Source organism: Branchiostoma lanceolatum, chromosome 7 (genome assembly GCF_035083965.1).
Source record: "Branchiostoma lanceolatum isolate klBraLanc5 chromosome 7, klBraLanc5.hap2, whole genome shotgun sequence".
NCBI lineage: Eukaryota > Metazoa > Chordata > Leptocardii > Amphioxiformes > Branchiostomatidae > Branchiostoma > Branchiostoma lanceolatum.
The window spans coordinates 16417520-16439939 of NC_089728.1; the positions used below are offsets into that span (position 1 = coordinate 16417520).

General features: G+C 44.6%; 3 protein-coding genes across 3 annotated transcripts; 1 reads left to right on the top strand and 2 right to left on the bottom strand.

The window, feature by feature from the left end:
* Positions 1–314: 314 nt before the first annotated feature.
* On the bottom strand, positions 315–5705 carry LOC136438405 (diamine oxidase [copper-containing]-like). Its single transcript, XM_066433176.1, is given in 7 exon segments — positions 315–1079; positions 1684–1860; positions 2519–2841; positions 2844–3422; positions 4079–4237; positions 4826–5112; positions 5702–5705. Coding segments are annotated over 7 exon segments (2043 nt in total). The 3' UTR covers positions 315–565.
* Positions 5706–9756: 4051 nt separating this feature from the next.
* On the top strand, positions 9757–21611 carry LOC136438406 (diamine oxidase [copper-containing]-like). Its single transcript, XM_066433177.1, has 7 exons — positions 9757–10309; positions 11412–11698; positions 12500–12658; positions 13696–13927; positions 14271–14931; positions 20454–20630; positions 21101–21611. The coding sequence occupies exons 1-7, from the start codon at positions 9910–9912 to the stop codon at positions 21609–21611; spliced, it is 2427 nt and encodes an 808-aa protein (XP_066289274.1). The 5' UTR covers positions 9757–9909.
* LOC136438265 (uncharacterized) lies at positions 15081–18785 on the bottom strand. The gene is made up of 4 exons (XM_066433028.1): positions 18586–18785; positions 17253–17391; positions 16480–16616; positions 15081–16086 (listed from the first exon to the last, which is right to left on the bottom strand). Exons 1-4 carry the CDS (start codon positions 18783–18785, stop codon positions 15237–15239), a joined length of 1326 nt encoding a protein of 441 aa, XP_066289125.1. The 3' UTR covers positions 15081–15236.
* Positions 21612–22420: the final 809 nt, after the last annotated feature.

A 22420-nucleotide genomic window follows, 5' to 3' on the forward strand; every position in this document is an offset into this window, starting at 1 on the left:
AAAAGAATTAGACTGATTAATCGAATGTCTGTATTTGTATGTTTATGTAAGTTTCATGTGTAATTGATTAATACTGTGACTATTCATCACTTCTTGTCACTCTACTAGCATATGGGAAAACAGTTCTGACCTCCAAGTCGACCTTGACATCCTGCCAGTCTCCATCAAACCGTCTTTCCCCACTTCCTATCACTCTTTTGTATTCAGTAGGACGGACACCAAAGAACACAAACATTAAGACACACCGAAAACAAAACATCCGTACACTGAAGCAATACAATAAAGTCATATGTCAGAAATTGGAACCTATCAAAAATATTGAGTTACAAATGTACATTTAGGAACTTTGTAGGTTGGTCTGGTGTGAATATGCAGGCGGGAAGTTCAATTTGAAGAAAAGATAAAAACCATGTGACAAACTTTTCATGTATCTTAACAAATGCAGCTTGACGCAACGGTACTATTCTGGCAAACGCCTTGCGTCTTTTCAAAGTCAGAAAACTACAGTGTTAGAAACAGACATTTGTTATACTGCCACCATCCAACTGTAGATGTGGCTTATGAGTTATTCACCATCAAACCAAGTTCCGTCATAATGAAAAGATGGCTCAGTCGGAACGCAGCTTGGACCCTCCTCCGTCCCAAAGCGGTTCACTTTGGCTGAGTTGAAATTGTCTTTTGGAGTGACGTAGACTGCGTTGGAGGACCCCATAGATGGATCCTCGTCAAAATAGTTGAACGGCCGCAAGAAAAACTTGAGATGGTTGCCGGTAGTAGTGGTGGTCGGGTAGTCACAGGTGTCGGGGATATGGTGAGCACCTAGTGTCACCCATGCTACTAGATCACGATCAACTATACTCTCGTTGTCGTTTATGTATGACTGAAAGTCTACGACTGGGTCGTAGAGATCGTTCTGGTTGTAGATGGACGAGCTGGAGGGTTCGGACTCTTTTCGATGAGTCACGGCGAGCTGGTAGTCCATCCAGCCGACGCCCCGCATGGGTGGAGAGTCGTCCCGGCGGAGCAAGGACTTGGCGATGCCGTTGACTTGAAGGCGGTACCCACGGTGAACGCCAAATCTAGAATTGGGAAAAAAAAGTTGTTACCTATTGACAAGAACACTGTGAACCTCCACGACCTCATATCTTCGGCAAGTGTTTTTGTCTCATTACAATGCAAGTGATATGCAAATACGTCTCTTATTAGCATAACTTACATCAATTCATTGACTCCTCTTTCCAGATCACATGTGTTACAAGTGTCCTTGTTCAGGAAGTTATTGTAGCATTTCATTAATGATACAAATGAATACCAAAGGTCTGAGTGAAACACACACGAACGCTGACGAAAACATAATCTTCTTGACAAAGGTAATTACGACCATTGCGTTTTATTGAAAATGTGTACGTAAACTATGTGAATCAAGACTGTTTATCGTCCATCTGATCAGTTTTAACACTGTAAAAATTACAGATGCTACACGTTAGTGTATAATTTGAATAACGAAAGTTATAATGTGAAGGGACTACCATTTATTCATAATGATAAAGATCTGCATGAAGATTTTCTTCCAGTAACTTAATTGTAAACGAGAATCTTAGAACTTTTTAGAAAAATATCAAAGCTAGCACAATTTCTTCGTCCTTAAATCCTCCGTAGAACGTATGTTCAAAGACAATTTACCTGTTCTTTTTCAGGTTGTTGTAGAAGTTATAGTACTTTGGCTGGTCAAATCTGTACTGAATGGCGGCTTCCTTTTCAGTACTTTTCAGGCTACGTTGCAGGCGAGTCTGGATGTGACGTAGGTCTGGTCGCTCCGGATTTGTGATGTTCTCAAGAACAATGTCCACGGTCTCGAACCTCAGAAATGACCGAAATTGATGTAGAGTTGATTATAAGTCTATTACATGAATCGGTGACGTTGGGTGGCAGCATTTCCGAGAAATTACCAAAATTACACATTTCTAAATGTCAAAGACTCATCAATGCATGCATCTGCGCTGAATTCTTCTCCATGTTTTGATCAGAAGACTAACTGTGCACATGCTTATTAGTGAAGCAGTCCTTTAGACTATTTTTTTAATTCTAGACAGTAATGAACTTAACCATGGCCTATTGAATATGTAGAAAATGCAAACGCTTATATCAACTTTGAAACTGAGTCAGAACTAGATCACGATTCGATACCCCAGATACCCACACAAACAACATCCAGTCTTATCAATTAAAGATGGCGGCGCCCAAGGACGAGAGTTAAGCCAATATAGGTTTTGCTATCGCAAATCTGTAATCATTCTCCCACGCATAGTCCTCCCGCGAATTGTAATATACAGAAGGGCCTTATGTACATGTTTAATCAAGGACCTTTATAATGTCCTTGGTTTAATAAAGCTCTCGGGTGGTTTCTGCGTGGGAGAATGATTACAGGTTTGCGATAGCAAAACCTATATTGGCTTAACTCCCGTCCATGGGCGCCAGTATTTTGTATCCCATGATGCTAATATAGATATTGGTTTACCTATTCTCTGTTCCCAGCATATCGATGTCCACCTTAAAGCTGAAGCCATACTGGTGAAGGTTCCCAACCTGATTGGCCCAGGCCGGGTAGCCGTACGGAGCCTCGGCCTGTGTGTAAAAAGTCGCTTGTAGATAACCTGTCAAGGTCACGCTGACCTCTAACACTCCGTTTTGGTGGAAGATATAGTCGTAGATGTAGTCGTAGTTACCGATGGTGAATATATGACGTAGAACCAAAGCGTGGTCGACCATCCCTCCGTAGAACTCGTAGCCGCCGGCGTAGTCCGAATCAAAATGGCGCCTGAGGGGTATCCCAGAGTTCAGCAGTCGAACACGCACACGGCGTTTTTGAAGCGGCGCGGTCCTGCAGTGTCTCTGTGGTGAAGAGCGTCGAAGAAGATGGCGGTCTTGGGACAGTCAACGCCGCGAACGAGCTCGTGACTTCTGCCCTGACTCCAACCGCTGTCCGTGAAGAAAGATCGCAGCATCTTCGGGTCGTGACCCGAGTAGATGGCTGCGGCCTCCATTGAGCTCAGCTCGTACACTATCCGTTGTCCGTTTACCTTGACGTCATACAGCCGCAACCCTTGCGTGATACCGAGCCTCCAATAAAAACTCCACCCCATGTACTCGACGTGTCGACCCCGAGTCTTGTACCGCTTACCATCGGGCTCAAAGAGCTCGGGCGCCCGAAGAGGTGTCTGTGGTTGCCCCGGTCCTCTTCGTAAGAACGAGGAGAATAGTACACCATCCGTACCCTCGTCTGAGTAGTCGGGGAGTCTAGTTTTCTGCAGTGTTCCATCGTTGTAGCGACGAACAAATTCATCCACACTGTCGAAGTATTGTTCGTTGTAGAAGACTCTGTCAATCCTCCACTGGCTGGGGTCTCTATTTTCATGGTTGACCTGAAAATGTTAGTAGCATATTTTCATGTCGCCTTGTTTGTTACACATATTCATGACATCGCCTCATAAACAAAGTTGATAAAACTATCTATCAAGTATCATAAAACTTTAGATCAAAGTTTTGGCATCGAACGGCATATTCTCCACGCTTTAGTGAGCCTGGAATTACATTGTGCAATGTCCAAAAGATCAGCCGATCAAGATCGCAGCCAGCAGCCTGATGGCTGCATCAAAGCTCATGTATAAACAAGAGCTATTCACCACTCAACAATTACGAGCCTAGCACTTCTCCACTCTCCAACTTTGAAGTTCTGCTGCAGAACCGTAGGTAGCCGGTAAGATGCCAATTATGAAACTTGACATACGTTTTCGGACCCCTTCCAAATATAATGACGACCAATCCACAGCCTCTCGAATTATGCTGTTAAGGAGTTGATAGACATACACATAAGACCTTCTGCATCACCGTAGTAAGCCTGCAGCTAAACCATTCTTTAATCTGACTTTTGACTCCCCAACACCTTCCCACGTACCAAAAATCATGAACATCCATAAAAGCTCCTCGAGTTATGCTGGCTACATACACTCCACCATAGCCAAACCAAAAACACAACCTTCTGGCAACGGTAATGATAAAACTTGCTGAAACTGCTTACCTGAAACATGAAGCCCACATGGTGCAGGAATCCACCGGGTAAGTTTCTGACAGCTCGGAACCAGGTCTTCCTCTCTCCGCTGCTGTAACCGCGAGGTGTCGTGTCTGGTGTCAGCAAGCAACGGGTCGAACAGTTGTGTAACTTGTAGCCATAACTCTCCTAAAGAACAAACACACACACAAACAAACAAACAAACGTGGGCAAGGTGTAGTAATGACTCTCATAAACAACGAACAAACAAACAAATGTGTGTAAGGTTTAGTAATGGCTCTCCTGAATAAGCGTTCGAAGTTCACTACTCCATGAAAAATTTGGAGTTTTTCGTATGCCTTGTTTAATTGTAGGTCAAAAATTATGAAGACGAGGTTTTGATCAACATAACATGTGTCCGCTGATTGCTTCCTGTCACTCTACGGTGAACGTGATTAGCATATGGAAAATATATAACTATGAAAACAACACAAACAAGCAGACCCAAAAATAATACCTCCCCGTGAATTAGTAGCCTCTTCCATTGAACCCATGACCTGAAATGTCCTGTCTGATAATCGACTAGTTCTTACACCTTCGAGCTATACTGGCCTTTGTGGTGATGCCATCTTCCCATTCATATCCTGCCACTCTACTGATAATATATTCAATCAAATAACGCACAAGAGCACAAACTGCCAGACACATGGAAAACAAAACCTCCATACACGGAGGCAAAAATGATTATTGAAGACTCAAATAACAATGCCATATTACGTTGAAGATGTTATGAACTACGCTGAGCGCAGTTCCGACAGTCTCTCTCAAGACCATATACTCCTTCATATCAGGCGCCCGGCTGGTCCACGGGATGGGGTTCTTCCTACCGGGCGGTGTGAAGGGGGTGTGGCGGGTGGGGTTGGGTAGAGGCCCGACAACGTACTCCTCTACGGTCGGTGTAAGTCTGCTGCCGCCATACACGATGACCAGAGCCTGTCGCTCGGGCCTTGGACCGCTGTTGTCTAGAAATCGTAGCGCCTCGGCTTTGCTTGGGACGTGAAGTTCTGCGATATGTTAGGAAATACCAATTCAGGCAGACTTTAGCGTTTGGAGATTGTAATGGCCCTTATAAATACTGTTCAAATGAACTTGGCTACCGTAACTTAACTTTCAGAATCAATGAGGAAATTCTATGATTCAAGTGTTTTGCATAATAGGACCTCAATACATGTAACATATGTAATTTGTCGCAGGTGGAACATATAACTACTATAACAGACGCAAATGAGGACAAAATTTGACAAAATAGAAGTGTTATAATTCCTTAGTGGTAAATGATAGGGATTTCATACTTGTGATGTGATATATGTAAGTTGCTTAAGGGCATACATCACCATACATAAATCATGTAAATGTGGTGGTCATTTGAATGATTTACGACAAAAAGTAAATTTGCAACAACAATTCATCTCGGTGGTAAATGATAGGAATTTCATATTTGTGACATGTGTAATTTAATAAACGGTATACATAACCATGCATATATTATGTAAATGTGGAAGTTATTTGCATAATTTGAATATTTCAAGTTGGTTTGAGGTCCCCAAACTCAAGTTGATTTAGAAACAACACACAGCTTTTGAACCAGCTCACCCATGGCGTCATGATATGTAACTGTCGTGAAGGGTTGCATCCTCCCACGGTACCAGTCCCAGCGTGCTTTGCGCCAACATGTAGTCCCTCACCGCCAGGTGCTCTCTCTGGGTCAGGTCATCGTAGACGGTCGGGTCGTCCTCGCTCACAGGCTCGCTTACCATACCGCCGGGGCATGGCTTTGGCACTGTTCCCTCTTCGGATGAAGAACAAGAGTTCTACGACCTCATACCTTCGTCAAATGATTTTGACCTTTATGACTGACGTATTAGGAGTGTTTTTCATCAATCATCAATCATACCAGTTGACCCTCTTCACCCAAATAACATAAGTTGTCCAAACCTCCTTGTTATGACTATGAGCTTAACAAAGAAGGTTATGCTAACATTTATCATCAATTATGCAAATAAGCTCCCTCCTTATTAGCATAATTTGATTCCATGGTGTTCACATTCACACAACTTCCTAATGCCACAAGTATGAAATTGCCGTCATTTACTAGTATGGAATTATAGTAGTTTCTCATTGATTATGCTAATTAGGCCAACATTTGCATATTTCCTATCTATCAACATTCCTCTCTTCCTTAGTTACAAATGTCACATATTTGAATAGTCATATCATGGAACACAGCAGATTTTTAAAATTGCCTCATTAATCATGTGAGTTAGAATTTGATTTGCATAATTATCATCCAATCATACAAAGCATCACGTAAGCTATCTACATACCAAAAATCATGACCATCCATCAAGACCATCTCGAGTTATAGTTTTTCTCATTAAGTATGTCAATGAGGTTCTCATTTGCAAAGCTGATATCTATTAATATTTCTCTCTTCCTTAGTTACATATGTCACATGTTTGAGAGTCCTATCATGGAAATTGATGGATGTATAAACTTTCCTCATTAATCATGCAAATTAGATACTGATTTGCATAATAAGTATCTAATCATGTACATCAGCACTCAAGCTATGTACTTACAAAAATTTATGACCATCCACCAAGCCCTTCTTGAGTAATTCCCTTTCAAAGTCTGAAGCGAAACCTGCCCCTGCTATAGCCAACCCATACGTCTGCTTGGAGACTACCTTACCAATGCCAACAGCTGGCTGACAGCCAATTTGTGTAACTGACGTTTCCTGCCTTCAAGATGACCCCTCAGGACCCTTGCCCCTATGCATGACGCCTTGGAATAACACAGCCAGCACGTACACATACTTCAGCATACAATGTAACACATTTTTACACTTTTCTCGTCAATTATGCAAAACACTTCGCCCAAAATCTAATCATCTTGAGATTTCCCACATACACACCGACACACCAACTACGACAACAAACCATCCAGGCGTTCTCGACTTATTCTGTTCACTAACAGACACACAGACAAGCACCATCGAATAACCTTGTCGACGAAACCATTTCGTCGACGAAGGTAACTAGAGCTAAGTATTTGTGCTACGTATACTTCAGGTTTGCTATGTCACTCAGGAACAAACATAACATCTCCATCCCCCCAGCTAGAACCAAAAGACTACAGGACTCTTTTCTACATAAGGCAATCAGTTTGTACAACAATCAGTAGCGCTCAATGTGCAATAAGGCTTGGATGTATGTATTGATATATTTGATATATTGTATTTTGTATATAGGTGTTTTCTATTTTATTGTGTATATATAGTGTCTGACCAACAGAGGCCATGTAAATATCATCGCCATTCAGGCATGTTATTTTGTCTGTAAGTTGTGATATTTTGAATAAAGAATTGTTGATTTAAGTCTTTTTATACAAATGAATTGGTATTTAATGTTTTTCTTTATTTCAGTTTAATGTGTGATAGTTGTGCGCTGATTTGTTAAGAAAGAGAGAACGCTATGATTTTTCATCAGAACATCAGCTTGGAAACTAGGAAGAAAAACACTCCTCCCTAAAATGGTCTCACCCAGCAAAAAAACACCCCTCCCCATGATATGGTCACATCCAACATGGCGACCCTGTGACGTCACAATTCGTCACAATTCAAGATGGCAGCCACCACATAAGCCAACGGATTTAACAAAGGTTTTGCTAGGCAAACCTGTAATACGCTAGCCTGAGTGTCATCCTGTTTCAGTTCCAGGCTGTACCTGAAGGTAGAGCCAGTGGAACTGAAACAGGATGACACTCAGGCTAGTAATACGCAAACCTGGAAATACCTTGAGAGTCTTTGTTTTGATCGGCGTCAGTGTTGCACAGGGTCTTGCCAGTCTCTACCCCTCCCCTAGCTGAAACACCCAGAGCGATGGCAAACGCCACCCACACCAAACACTGCACCACCGCCAGAGCTTGCCAGAATTGCACGTTAGACCAGAAAGACGCTGCGCTGGTTTCTTGCCCGGGGCTGGTAGAACTACTGGCACTATCCTTGCCTACTCTCGAGTCCGCCATGATTGTTATCATGTATCCTACTGGGTCTTCACCTTGACCGTTGCCATGGTAGCAGCTGATACCGACGGTGGAAGCTCGAGGGTGGAAGCTACGGTAGGGAGGACCCGGTGTAACAGCTGTATCCGATTATCGTTGCCTGGGCTACCCCAAAATAAACTGTAAAAGGGGAAATGTTCGCAGTGATTACATTTTCTCGGTTTTCGTTGTGGCCTCTTCTACCGCAAAAAAATTGTTCCGTCCTCTGGCCGCTTATCCCTTGTTTCAACCGCGAACTTTTCTCCCATATGCGAACATTTTCTCTTTTGCATGCAGTATCACACATTGTATACATCCGTATAGACTAGATTTCACCACAAGACTTTGATCACAAGGATCAAAATTTAAAACAAAAATGCAAATGAGCTCCTTATTAGCATAATTTATGGCCAGGTGTGTTCACCGTTTCTAAAGGTACCTACATCTCAAATGTAACATCCGTACCATGTAACATATAAGTTTCTGCAATACCATTAGTAGACCCACCACCCCACATCTACTTGGTTTTTGACAGAAGAAAGAAGAAGAAAGAAGAACAGGCAAGCAAAAATAGTATATTCCCTCCTAGGAAGGGAATATAATAATAAAATCATTATTATCACTTATCTAGCTAGTCACAAGTGGTGGGAAAATGTTACACGACCTTCATAGTTTGGAGTGCTGACCATGACCTACTTTCGTTGTCCTGATGTTTGTACAGTCCAAGGTCACTGAAAGTTGGCGTGCAGGCAAGACGTCCTTGGTGATCGGGGCCGGGTGTACGTATATCGGCGAAGGTCTTCTAGCAGCTGTAAAATGTTAACGGCAAACATGTGAATTCGGTAGTACGTGGAATAGAACACAGTATATAGTAGTACTTTTTAGTACCATTTTCCACCACCGGTACACGCATACCAAAGGCCAAAGCAATAAACAACCGGGTGACACAATAATCTAGTCAGTACCGCAAATGTTATGATAAACTTGTGCGCATTTTTAGGGGAAAAACGGTCTGTAATTTCAAGAGGCACTTCTTCTGTTGCATTATGTAATCTCAGCCTATCGGTGGCCAGGTAGTATCAGAAGGACATACGATGGCTTTTGATACTAGTTGGCCCTTTTGATACTGCCTTGCCACCGATAGATCTGCTAGGAGATTAGCATTATGAGTATTTTCTGTGTTCGACGGAGGACAAACTCGAGTCAACTCCAAGTTTATTATCAGCAATTCAGATTCCATAAAGACACATTTACAACAATGTTTTTCTTTTTAACCTTTTGTGGTCTCATCGCCGACTGATTTGAGAACATTTCGATCAAATAACCACATGTTAGCCGCACATCCGAAAAGTCACACGGGAGTACTCGCACGCGTTGGCATTCTGTCTTTGGCTTGGCTACCAAAAACTGTTGTTCCCAAAGTCTATCAATATCAATTTACCGAAGGAAAAGACATAAAGCTTCAGTTTCAGCTTCACACGTGAGGAGTCAAAGTTTGTGTATTACTTACATACAAAATGGATTTATTCCCGACATCCGATCTCCAGTATTCACATTCTTTTACCTTCTATATTTTGAAGGTTTAAAACGTTGGCAAAGACGCGGTGCACTTTCGGCCTCTATTGACGCCCAGACTGGTGTTAAGTTACTCCCACAGGGACATTCTGCCGTCTTTTCACCATACGGGTCACAGCCTAGCCTCGAAGTACAGTAGAAGGAACACATTTCACTTTGTCGAACGCAAGAGCTGATACATACATATGGAGATGAAAGAAGGGGAACGGGGCTCTTCTACCGCTACAAAGTCGTCAGGAACTTTGTGGAAGACTGTGATATTTTGGCGGGTCGTCTCGGGGTTGCTTCTCCTTGTGTGCATAGCGCTAGCGGTAGCGCTAGGCGTGGTCTCGGGAAGAGGCGAACATGGCGCCGACGGGGGAGGTTCAGGACTCCCGGTGGTTGGTGACGGCCAGGGAGGAACCATCGGCCCGTGTCCTGTTGGGATGGCTACCGAGGAGGTTGATGAGGACTCCCCGGCCATGTACGACGACATGACCGCCGAGGAACTGAGGGCGGTACGGGAGTATCTCCTGGGACAGCCGGGTCTTGACATCACGCCATGGGAGGAGGCTTCTTTCCACGACAACTACATCTACGGAATGGGTACAGTATTGGTTTCGTGTTCATTTTGGGTGGGGAGGGGTATGACAGGGTTTAGTGGATCACTAAGAGGCCAGGTTTTCTATTGAAACTTGTGTTAAGTATTCCAACTGGAGTCTGCATGCCTTGTCACCAGTCCACGGGTCGGCTGGTGTTTTTTTATTAACCGCCAGACGGTCAGTTTGATAAAGCATGCTTCTGTTTCTGGCAGCCAGTCTTTTTACCCACCCGAGTTATCACCGCCCTTGGATGTGTATGAAATCATGACCGTAAAAATCACCGTCGTGCGCTAGTGAGCTGGGCGGGCGGTCAGCACTCTTAGCACCGAGTAGAGATTGTGATGACCCCACGATAGTATTGGTTTACCAGGCCGGTTAGAGTCACGTCTCATATTTGGCACACGTCCATGGTTACACCACAACGCCACTTAGCAGAAAGTTCGCTAAGAATGAGTACCAGATCTAGAGTCTAGACCAAGACCAGTCGAAAATACAGGAGGTGAAATCACCAAATCATTCAGAATTTGTCTAAACCATTCAATTGCGTTGTCCGACTTGTATAGATTATTTGCATGTACGCTATGACTTACACGCTTGTAGAACGTAAACTTTGAGACTATCATTATTGACGCGTAAGCCTATAGACACACACATATATATATATATATACTAGACTACATGATCAACTGTTGGGCTCCCTAGTATATATCAAATGATTCTTTCCCTGAGTCAGACATGGTCTTGAGAAGGTCGGGAGCCCATTGTCGGGTGCTTGTGACAGCATTTTTAATAGTGACGGTGTACGAAAAACACGTTTGTTAACATGTCTGTACTCGGTGTAAATGTTCATTAGGCCATGTTAATTCTATTATATGGATGACATAGTCTGGGAATTCTAAAACTGATGCGAGCGTGCGAACAAATAAAAGATAAAAAAAAGAAGTTGCCTTCATTAAGAAATCAACGTGGTTAGAAAGGTTGAACAAATGACTAGACACATAAAGAATGGTATACCAGAAGATGGATTCTTCATTTTTGGTCTTTCACGTCCTCTTCTTTGAGTTTCAAATTAACATGGCCTTTTGCTGCAAACTTGACTGTTCCAGAGCTCCACCTTCCACCCAAGGCCGAAGCTCTAGCGTACCTGGACAATAACGGCCCCCGGCCGGAGAGACAGGCCTTAGTGACGGTGTACGGTGCCGGCAGGACGCTGCCCGTGGTGGAACAGTACGTGGTCGGGCCCCTGCCCAACCCCACCCGCCACACGCCCTACACACCGCCCGGTAGGAAGAACCCCATCCCGTGGCACGCCCGAGCTCCGGAGACGAAGGAGTATACCCTGCTCATACCGATGCTGACACAGGCCACGAAGGAAACGGACAGAATCCTCAAGGTTTGTCGTGTCGAGCTCTTAAGTTGCCTTAATTCGTGGTAAGGAAGGTTGATGATTAACACACAGAGAATGGTATAGCAAATAATAGATTCTTTATCTTCACTTCTTCACATCTACTTCTTTGACTTTGGAATTGATGTTGGCATTCTACGACATTAGTATCGGTTTCTGATATTTTTTAACAATCTTCGGCATGTATTAAACCATTTTGCAGCTGCTTTGTATGATTTACAGTATTGTCGAAAACTTTTTTTCTTGGGACTATACAGGGTAGTCCGCTATACAGTGAAGCTCCATTATCAATAAAGGAGCTTCACTGTATAACGGACTACCCTGTATAGCGGACTACGTACCTCGGCCGATTTCTACTATTTGCCCAGCGATAGGACGGGGCCTGGTAGAGGCTAAGTATAACTATGGAACAAGTTGTCAGTAGAAATCATTACAACCAGATCTAGATGGTCGCAGAAGTCAACAACTTGTCAACTTGTTGCTTTCACAGAATTTGAAAACTGGCATGAAAAATGGTTGATATCGACGTGCATATTTAAATCTTTTGATAGGGGGTGGGTCACAATGCAGATTTTTCTTCCAACACAAAGATTTACAGGGATAGAATTTTCAACTACCACTGTCGCCTTCTTCAGGATCAATAATGGTCGTTGGAAATAGTCGTTGAAAATCTGATACGTGTGCACCTTTCTGTTGTTAGAAAATTGACCATTGTACTATGATTACTACCAACACAGATGAATCTACATAAATCTTTCTCTTTTTTTGTTTAATTTTTGCTTTGAGCAGGAAAGTTTTGGATACACGTTCTACAACTGCAGTTCCCGGTGTCTGACGCTAGGTGACACTGCACCACGGGGGTTCAGCAGCGGGGAGAGGAGGACCTGGTTCCGCTTCATGAGGAACGTGGAGGGCAAGTTTCTACATCCGGTGGGATTCATGATACAGGTAACTCACTCAATTACTCAATCAATCAATCGATCAGTCAGTCAATCAATCAATCAATCAATCAGTCATTCGCTTGCTCGCTCACTCACTCACTCACTCACTCTCATTCCACACTCACTCGCTCAGTCACAAACTCGCCCACTCATTAAGTAGTCACTCACTCACATTCATCCGCTCACTCATTAATTCACTCATTCACTCACTCACTCACTCACTCACTCGCACTCATTCACTTATTCAATCATAGACACTCATTCACTCACTCACTCAATCAATTCTTGTTACAACGTTGATGGTCTCCAGTTCGAAAACTTAGGCATCTTGCATATTCTGCCCATTTTTTTACCTTCGCCGAGAAGGTTATGCAGAGGGTAGCGTTTGTATGTATGTATGTGTGTATGTATGTAATGTACAGCATAACTCGAGAAGGCTTGGATGGATTGTCTTGATATTTGGTAGGTGGGTAGGTCTTGATGAGACTAGGAAATGATTAGATTTTGGGTCCCCTAGCGGCTTGTTATGGTACTGCAGCGGAACTTCCTGTTTTGATATCTCGTGTTCTGGACATGCTATGGAACTGATTTTTGAGTGGTAGATAGCTCTTTGGACAGAGAGTAAGTGGTATGGGTTTGGGCCCCCTAGCGGCATTTTTGGAACTGCAGGAGCAGGTTTTGCATCTGACTTTGAAAGGGAATAACTCAAGAAGGGCTTGATGGATGGCAATGATTTTTGGTAAGTAGATAGCTTGAGTGATGATGAACATGATAAGATACTTTTTATGCAAATCAGTATCTAATTTGCATAATTAGTGAGGAAAGTTTTTTCGCACTGTTGTAATTGATTTTCAGTCTGCAGAGGATGTGATCCATAAGATTTACTTGCTGTGGCTCAGATTCACATCCTTGGGGAAAGAACAGGCCTAGGACCACTCTGAAGTGCACGAATGTGAAACTGTGAGCTACCAAAATTAAATACAACCACAAAGAACTTACTTTCTCGATAACTTACTGCGAAGGTGATTTCTCTCTGAATTCTAGATAAATCATCTCGACATGGACCCTACCCAGTGGCGGATTGAGAGAGTCTTCTATAACGGACAGTACTTCGCGTCCACCGCTGAGCTGGTGCAGAGTTACGACGACGGCACGGCGCAAAAGGCACAGCTTCCAATCCCCGCTGGTGACGAGGCTCTCTTCTCGACTTTCCGCCGCCGGGGCGACCCGCAACCCTCCCGGCCACTCCGCCCGCCTGAGCTGATCGAGCCCGATGGTAGGTAGGAGTTGCACTAGAAAAACCCTATTTCATTGGCGACCTCACTCAGAGCGTTTTGACAGGGCGCTCAACAAATTTCATCGAAAAAAAACACGAATCTTTTTAAGCTTTGTTGTCTTTTTAGTCATACTTGTACGTTTTGAATAATACTTCCATTATAAATTCAAGGGTAACACAAATCCAGTTAAGGACGCAGCGACGCCGCCAGCGTGCCGCGGGTACAGTGAGGGGGGGGGGGCTTTATCTATGTCTCAACATAGTTATGCTGTACACAAGAGTACAAAGTTGGGAGTGGGGAGGGGAAACAGCTAATACTAAAACTTTACGTATCCCATCACAGGTCGGCGATACAAGGTACAGGGTCGCCATATGGAGTACATGGGGTGGAGTTTTAACTGGAGAATGAGCACCACGCAGGGACTACAGTTGTACGACGTACGGATGAAGAACGAGCGCATCGTGTACGAGCTCGGTCTGCAGGACGCTGCCACGTGGTACTCCGGCACAGATCCTCTCATGTTGTCTGCACTGTACGTCGACAACGCCTGGCCCATAGCGGGCAGCTTCGAGCTCCTTCACGGGGTAGACTGTCCCAAGACCGCGACGTTCTTCGACGCGCTCCACCAGCAAGACATCGGCAAGCCGCGCCGCTTCAAAAACTCCGTCTGCGCTTTCGAACTGGACACTGGGATACCCCTCCGCCGCCATTTTGATTCAGACGACGCCGGTGGTTACGCCTTTTATGGAGGCATGGTCGATCACGTGCTCGTCTTACGTCACATCAACGTCGTTTACAACTACGACTTTGTCTACGACTACATTTTCCACCAGAATGGAGTACTGGAGGTCAAAGTCAGCCTTACGGGCTATCTACAACCCACTTTTTACACCCCGGGCCAGGACCCGTACGGTTACCGAATGTGGGTCAATCAGATCGGAAACCTTCATCAACACTTCTTCAACTACAAGGTGGATTTGGACGTTGTTGGCGCGCAAAATAGGTAAGTCATATAAAGTAGATTCCCCGGTATAACAATTACATTTGTAAGGAATGTTTTTATTTTATAATTAAGTCTGTATGGGCCTTATGTGTTATCAATTATTGAAGTCTGTGATGATCTAATGTTGAAGAAAATCAAGTGTTAACAAAGGCGATAGAACAACTTTGTTGGTGCAATGAAACAATTGAAACATATGCATGGTTAAAAAAAACGCGAACTTCCCGGCAATTCCAATTTCGACCGTCCCATCAGTAAACAACATCGAATCGCTATTCACAGGTTTGACAAGAGGGCAGAATTGTACTTTACTTAGTAGTCGACTGCTGCTGTTTCTCACTTTGATGGGGAACCCTCTCCCATGCATCCGGCCCTGTGATCTTATATTCTGCATTTCGAAAGTGCAAAGGATCAGATAGAAGGTGCGAGAAGGAGTCTACTGCCATAGACGCCTGGCCCTGCGGGTCAGGCTGGCCGGTCAGCATGGCTAGCTCGGTGATGTAGGACAAATACAGAGGGAATACTAGTACATCATGGGCCTGGTATGGGGCTTGGCCTGCCTCTAGACGTGTCCTAAAGTCTTGGTCAATTTCTTGATCCATTTCCGCCTTAGAGAGATGACTAAGGCTACCATCCAAGACACCTAAAGCAAGTTTTACTTGGAGCTGAAACAAAGAGAATGATATGGCAGTACGTGGGAGACCTACGAAAGACATAGTAGGATAGGTGGTGTTAAGAACGTGCTTGTACAGTGGGTAAGCTCTACCCTGGTGGAGAGTGATGCCACATTCAGGAGTCAAGAAGGGCAAGCTGAGACGATAACCTGTACAATAGACGACATCGTCTGCGTGGAACTCTTGTCCGTCTTGACACATGACGTTGTTTGGGCCCACGATACTCTCTGTTCTAGCGGCTTGAGTAACATTAGGGGGCAAGTTATGTATTTCCATCGTGGGTGGGTTAGAATGACTGATGACGACACGTTCGGCCACCTCAGCGATCGCCACACACAGGTCGATCCCCGAGCCTAAGGCTCCGATGATGAGGACGCGTCTCCCGCTGAACGGCTCTGGGACCCGGTAGTCATGGCTGTGCAGGGTCCTGCCCTGGAACTGGTCTGCACCGGGGATATCTGGAGTGTACGGGACGGAATATCTCCTGCAGGAAAAATAGAACGAAGCTTTTGCTCATCTTTAAAGGTCGCTGTGCACACACCTAATGTCATTCCTTTTGTGTTTCGAATAGTCAGTGGCTACACACATTTCAATGTTTATGTTCACATTTACGTACCATATGAAGATATTTTTTCATGACTTCCTGCGGAGAAACGGAAAATCCAAATAAAGCTGCAAGTAGGACACGACACTCATTCAAAGCTTACTCTAGAATTTTTACTATTAAAATAGTGTGTAAATATCGGTCAACCCTCTATTCCAGGCGACCATAAAGTTATGACATTTCATCTATCTTACCATGTTTCGCCTGGGTCGTAATTGCCAAGCCATACAAAAGTGACATTGTGCATCTGCACAAGTATATCCGTCTACGTACCCGCCATTACAGACAATGACTGCATCAAACTGTTCCGTGCTCGGGCTGTCTGGAGCCGTGACCTTGAATGACGTAATCTGCCATTTCACGTCGCCATGGACGTGAACAGGTTTCACTGCATCAACCCTGGTCAGGAACTGGGAAACAGAAGATTGAAGAAGCTTCTAATGATATATGTTTACTGGCGTGGGTTACATCCTCCGTAGTAAAGCCGGCGTCACAATTCATGCGAGCGTCGGCCGAATTTGTAGATCGCCCGAAGCTCGCCGAATTTCAAAATCGCCCGAGCGTCGACCGTATTTTCCAATGAAAATCTCGGGTGACTTCCGTCGAACACTAAAAACTAAAAATCCCCCATGACATGGTACCATCTTTTGGACATGGACGAAGTCAGGATCGACTTACCTGGTAAAAGGCCGATGTTTGGATCAACTTTGATTTCTAAAAATCGCCCGAAGCCCGAGTAATCGACAGGACGTCGGCCGTACTTCGGCTGAAAATGCACATTTGAAGCTCGCCACCACGTCGGCCGAGCTGAATTTGTCACTTGTGACGGGGGCTTAACCGCCAACAGTAGCAAGCGAAAGGATTGAGCCAGTGGATGGCAACCAGGCTAGCTATATGTTTACTCAATTGATGAAGAAAAAAACTATCCGTGTAATATTTTCTTCTCTTTACCGTATTTTATCTACAGTAATATCATCTCTCGGTTTCATCATGACCTAATCGTTATACATGTCATCTTGAAACCAGTAAGCAAATCACAAGGATACCTGAATATACTTGTGCAGTCCAAAGTGCTCTGCATAGTTCTCTAGGTACCGACGCACCTCCTTGTGGGGGAGGTAAGATGGTAAGTCGCTGTCGTAAGGAAAATCTGGGAAGACCATTGCCTCCTTGGGAAGATTTGTCCTTTTGTAGGAAAACAAATAGAATCATTCTGAACCAATCAAAACTCCTTAGTGAACAAGCTAGCATTTTGGCGTCCTTTTGTCTAGATAAAGAGTTGTGCGTAGACTCGACTTGAATATCTCATAGCTATGATATTTCATTTATCTCACTTTACATTGCTCTTGACCAGGGCAAGGAACTTGGGTCTTTTAGCGTAAACTCATGGATAGTTTTTTGGCTTGTATTTCTGTGTGTTTGTTTGTCTGTCTGTGTCTGTCTGCCTATTTCTGTTTCCGGATATTTGTAGTCAGCATTACTCGAAAACCTCTTAATGGATTATGATGATATTTGGTTTATCTGGCCTGGAAGACGAAGGTCAAGGTTGATTGCAAAATGGGCAGCACCGAGTTTTACGACACCCTGCTGGTGCATCTTGGGAAGTGTGAAATCGGTGAATGGAGAGGGACCGGTTAATGGACATACGCACAAAGCCCAGTTTGCAATACATTATTTTTCTTGTTATTATTTTTGAGAATTTTTTCCTGGTGAAATTTTTGGTCACTTTTGGCCAGTTTTCAGACACTTTTGAAATCCAGAAAGAAATTTTGACCTTTGACATTTGTTATGGTATAGAATTACATCATTTTGGAGGGGGTTTTCCCCTGCTAGACCAGTGTTTCCCAGCTGCAGGGGGTGAGATCAGTGTTTGTTTACGTTCAAACAGGTCTAGTGCGTTGAAATGCAGGAGTCGAATCCCGGCTTTTTCCAAAAACGGCAACTAGAAATGTTTACCTGTTCATAGTCTCCAAGCAGACCTACGGGTTGGCGCTGTGAGACTTGGGTTGGCTATAAAAACTCATTCTGCCTGTTGGATACGGTCTTTGCCAACCCGTAGGTCTGCTTGGAGACTAGCTGTCCAGTGAATGGAAGGTTTTGGACATTGAAATACTGTTAAGTGTACTTTGAAGCCAGTTTTTGTTCCTTGTTATGTTTTGTACATAATCTGATGGACGTCTGTTCACCTACTCCCTCCCCATACCTTATCCATTGACACCGGAAATAGCTCGGCATGCTTCCGGCGACAATGTACTGCGGCAGGCGTGAATATCATACTTTAAAAATTGCACCGAGATTAAAATGCTTAACCGAAGTTTCAGGATAAGATTGATAACCACCAGCTACACGTCACTGAAAAGCTGTGAATAGATGATGTACCTTAGGTTTTTGTGTATGCTGGAGTGTACAGGAAGCCCGTGTTCGTCCGTCCCAGTCCTGTCGGTGTACACCCAGGTCCCGCCCACCGCCCCGGTCTGCTCGTACACGGTCGGCAGGTACCGCTCAGGTTCAGCCGACAGGAGGTGCGCCGCGCACAGGCCGGCCGGACCCGCACCGATCACTGCCACGCGAAGCACCATTAGCTAGTTTGGAGTTGCTACTACGCATGTGCAGTGTCAAAGGTGAAGGCCCCCGACTCGTATATAGTGCTCGTCTACACATTGTCTCGATTTGCATAACAACGCCCCGACGGGGTTTGTTCACGTCTCGGGGGCCTTCACCTTTGACACTGCACATGCGTAGTAGCAACTCCAAACTAGCTTATTCTATATCTTCTATGTGACCACCGTTTGCTCAGTGCCGCCATTTATTACAGGTTTGCGATAGCAACCCTGTTCTGTTATGCCTGCAGGCAGCCATGTTGGATGTGACCATTTTATTGGGAGGGGTCGCTAATGTTGGGTGTGACCCTTTTGACGTAGGGATGTTATTTTTACTAGTTTTTTTTACTAGTTTTGGGTTGGGTGTGACCAAAGTTAAACCTCCTTGGTGTGACCATTTCATCCTCCCAGCAGACCCGATATGTTCGTTACCTCCCACAGCGGCCCTGCCCTCCCCAGCCTGTGAACACGCTTCTGGCGACGTCATGCTGCTATATGTCGCGTGTCTGTGAAGCTGGTGTGTTAAACGGAAGAAAAGTGTAGATTATAACTAAGCAGCTGTCTGAAGTCTGTTGAGAACAATTATTTAGTTAAAATCACGACCACAGCACATCCAGAACTTGAACTCAAAAAGTTCCGACTGTCCCGCTGCAGTACCGTAGCTACTCGCTAGTCTCCAACCAGACCCAATGGATTGCAAAGACCGTCTCCAACTGGAAGAAGGAGCTTGTAATGCAAGTTTGATACGGTCTTTATGCAACCTATAGATCTGCTTGGAGATTAGCTAGTCGCTAGGAGGCTCATTATCGAACTCGACCTTTGTTTGTCCAACCAAGTAATCTCCAAGCAGATCTATAGGTTGCATAAAGACCGTATCAAACTGGCAGAGGAAGTACGTTTTGCAACCCAAGGATTGCATTACAAGCCCCTTCTTCCAGTTTGATACGGTCTTTGCAATCCATTGGGTCTGGTTGGAGACTACAACCAAGGACATTCTATATATAGTGTCCTTGGTCCAACCCTCACTAAATTTCATTACGATTCATCCAATACCAGTTATACCGCGAACAAACAAACAAACCAAAGGTCCACATCAGTACTGATTGAACTTGCCAGAAAACCCATTTTCAAACTTGACCTTCGTCTTTACAACATAAACTTACCTATCAAAGATCATAAACATCCGTCCATGGCATCAAGAGTTAGTTATACCGCCAACACCAGTCACTCTACAATTTCGGCCCAAAACATACCCTTCTACCTACGGCGAAGGTAAATATACCACTAGGAGGCCCATTGTCGAACCTGACCTTCCTTTTCCTAATCCCTATCCACCTACTAAATTCTATGACGATCCATCCGCAGCAAATGACAATGCTTAACATATGAAAGATACGATGCAGTAACGTGGAAAGTCACCAGGAGGACCGTTCTTGAATTTGACCTTCGTCTCTTCGATTCTTGAACTTGACCTTCGTCTCCCCGATTCCTTCCCACCTACCAAAAAATAAGAACACCCATCAAAACCTTCTTGACCTATTTATTCTGCTAACACCACAGTGACCTCACCATAGCCAACCCAAAAAATATAACCTTCTGGCGCAGGTAACAATGCAGATAATCAAGGATTCTGCTCTATCGTGTCAGGTTCGAGACTGTGGACATCGTGTTGGAGAACATCACCAACCCTGAGCGGCCGGACCTGCGCCACATCCAGACCCGCATCCAGCGAAACATGAAGAGAACCGAGAGGGAAGCCGCCTTGCAGTACGACTTCAACCAACCCAAGTACTACAACTTCTACAACGAAGAGCACAGAAACAGGTGATTTTTTTGGCGAAGCTTCTGGACCGAGCCTTATTTCGCTTTTTTTGTAATACGCGCAGTAATGTTGTATGAAAAATGGCTGGATGTAAAGAAGTGCCGATCCTAGCTGTATGATGCTAAGCTTTCGTTCAACGTAATGCGGAAAGCCAGATGTGTCCCTTTCTCTAGGGACTTCATAACATGCAATTTGGCAAATACAGACTAAGTGTATATTTGGCCCTGTGCCACGTGACCAGGGTCCGTCATCTTGAATATCAACGTCAAGGTCAGCGAACTCATAGCGAGGCAAATATTGCTCCAAAAAATAAAATCTAAAATCCTGTACACTTTACGCATCGAAGTATTCTGTATTTCGATAAATTTCACCCTTCTTTCTGTGTATTCCGTTGTATTCCAGGAAATAGGCGTAATTGCTTGCATGCATATTATCTATGTCATGTCATTTTACTCTAAATTCAATGCTTTAGGTTTGACGCCAACCGCGGATACCGGCTGCAGTTAAACGGGATCGCCAAGAGTCTGCTACCGCGGGGAGGGTGGGCACCGGTCAACGGCGCGGCGTGGACAGACTACCAGGTGGCCGTGACCCGTCGGAAGGACTCCGAGTCCAGCAGCTCGTCCATCTTCAACCAGAACGACCTGTACGACCCCGTGGTCGACTTCCAGTCCTTCATCGACGACGACGAGAACATCGTGGACGAGGACCTGGTCGCGTGGGTTACCCTGGCGGCGCACCACGTCCCCCACTCCGAGGACTTCCCCGTTACCGCCACGGCAGGCAACCAGCTGCAGTTCTTCATACGGCCCTTCCACTTCTACGACGAGGACCCCTTGGTGGCATCGTCCAACGCCGTTCACATCACCCCAAGTGACGACTTCCGGTCGGTTACCGTGGACAGGTTCGGCACGCCGGAAATGACGTCATGCTTTCCGATGACAAGCCCTTACGCCTTCAACGGCACATGGCGCGAAGTCTAACAGAACACTGTGCATGCATTGTGTCATCATCAGCATTGTGTATTAGTTTGATAATCGTAAAACGTCAAACTTTATGCAGGATCGCCGAATGTAACTCTTCGACGTCTGTTATTGCAGTAACGTTGAGGCGTACTTAATGTAACTGTGTGTATCGTGAATAAGATTGAAATAAATTTTGAGTGTGCCTCTTCGTGTGACACCATTTTATCGTGGACTTTGGGTTTTTGAGCACATGTCGAAGTGTATTTTGCACACACACGCAAAACAGTCGGACTTCCAGTGCTGGGAAAGTCTCAGCACTGGAAATCGTCAGCACTGGACTTAATTTTTAAGTTTTGTGTGTTTTGTTGTCATTTTATTTGCTCATACTTGTACGTTTTGAATGGTATTCCCATTATGAAGTCAAGGGTAACGCAAATCCACTTTAGGACTCGGCGACGCCCCCAGCGTGCCGCGGGTCCAGTGAGAGGGGGGCTTGAGAAAGGAACCCGTTACATGTGTATATTTGCCACCCAGGACCGTATTATCAGTAAACATCTGTATACAACAGGTCTACATTTTACCACAAAATAATCGGTATGTATGCGTACATGAACAGCATGATAGGTGGCGTTTCTTCGGGTTAAATAGACTCCAGGTGTGGCGCCCAAGAATCGTACTCTCCAAAAACCAAGCAGAGGTTATGCTCCAGCTTGTTTTGGACGTCGTCTTTCTGTGCGTTTTTAACGGCCTTTCTATTTTGCCCGATAGCCAAGACGAAAACCCATGAGTATTATTACCAGGTCCAATGGTAGTTGTTGGTGGCGGTA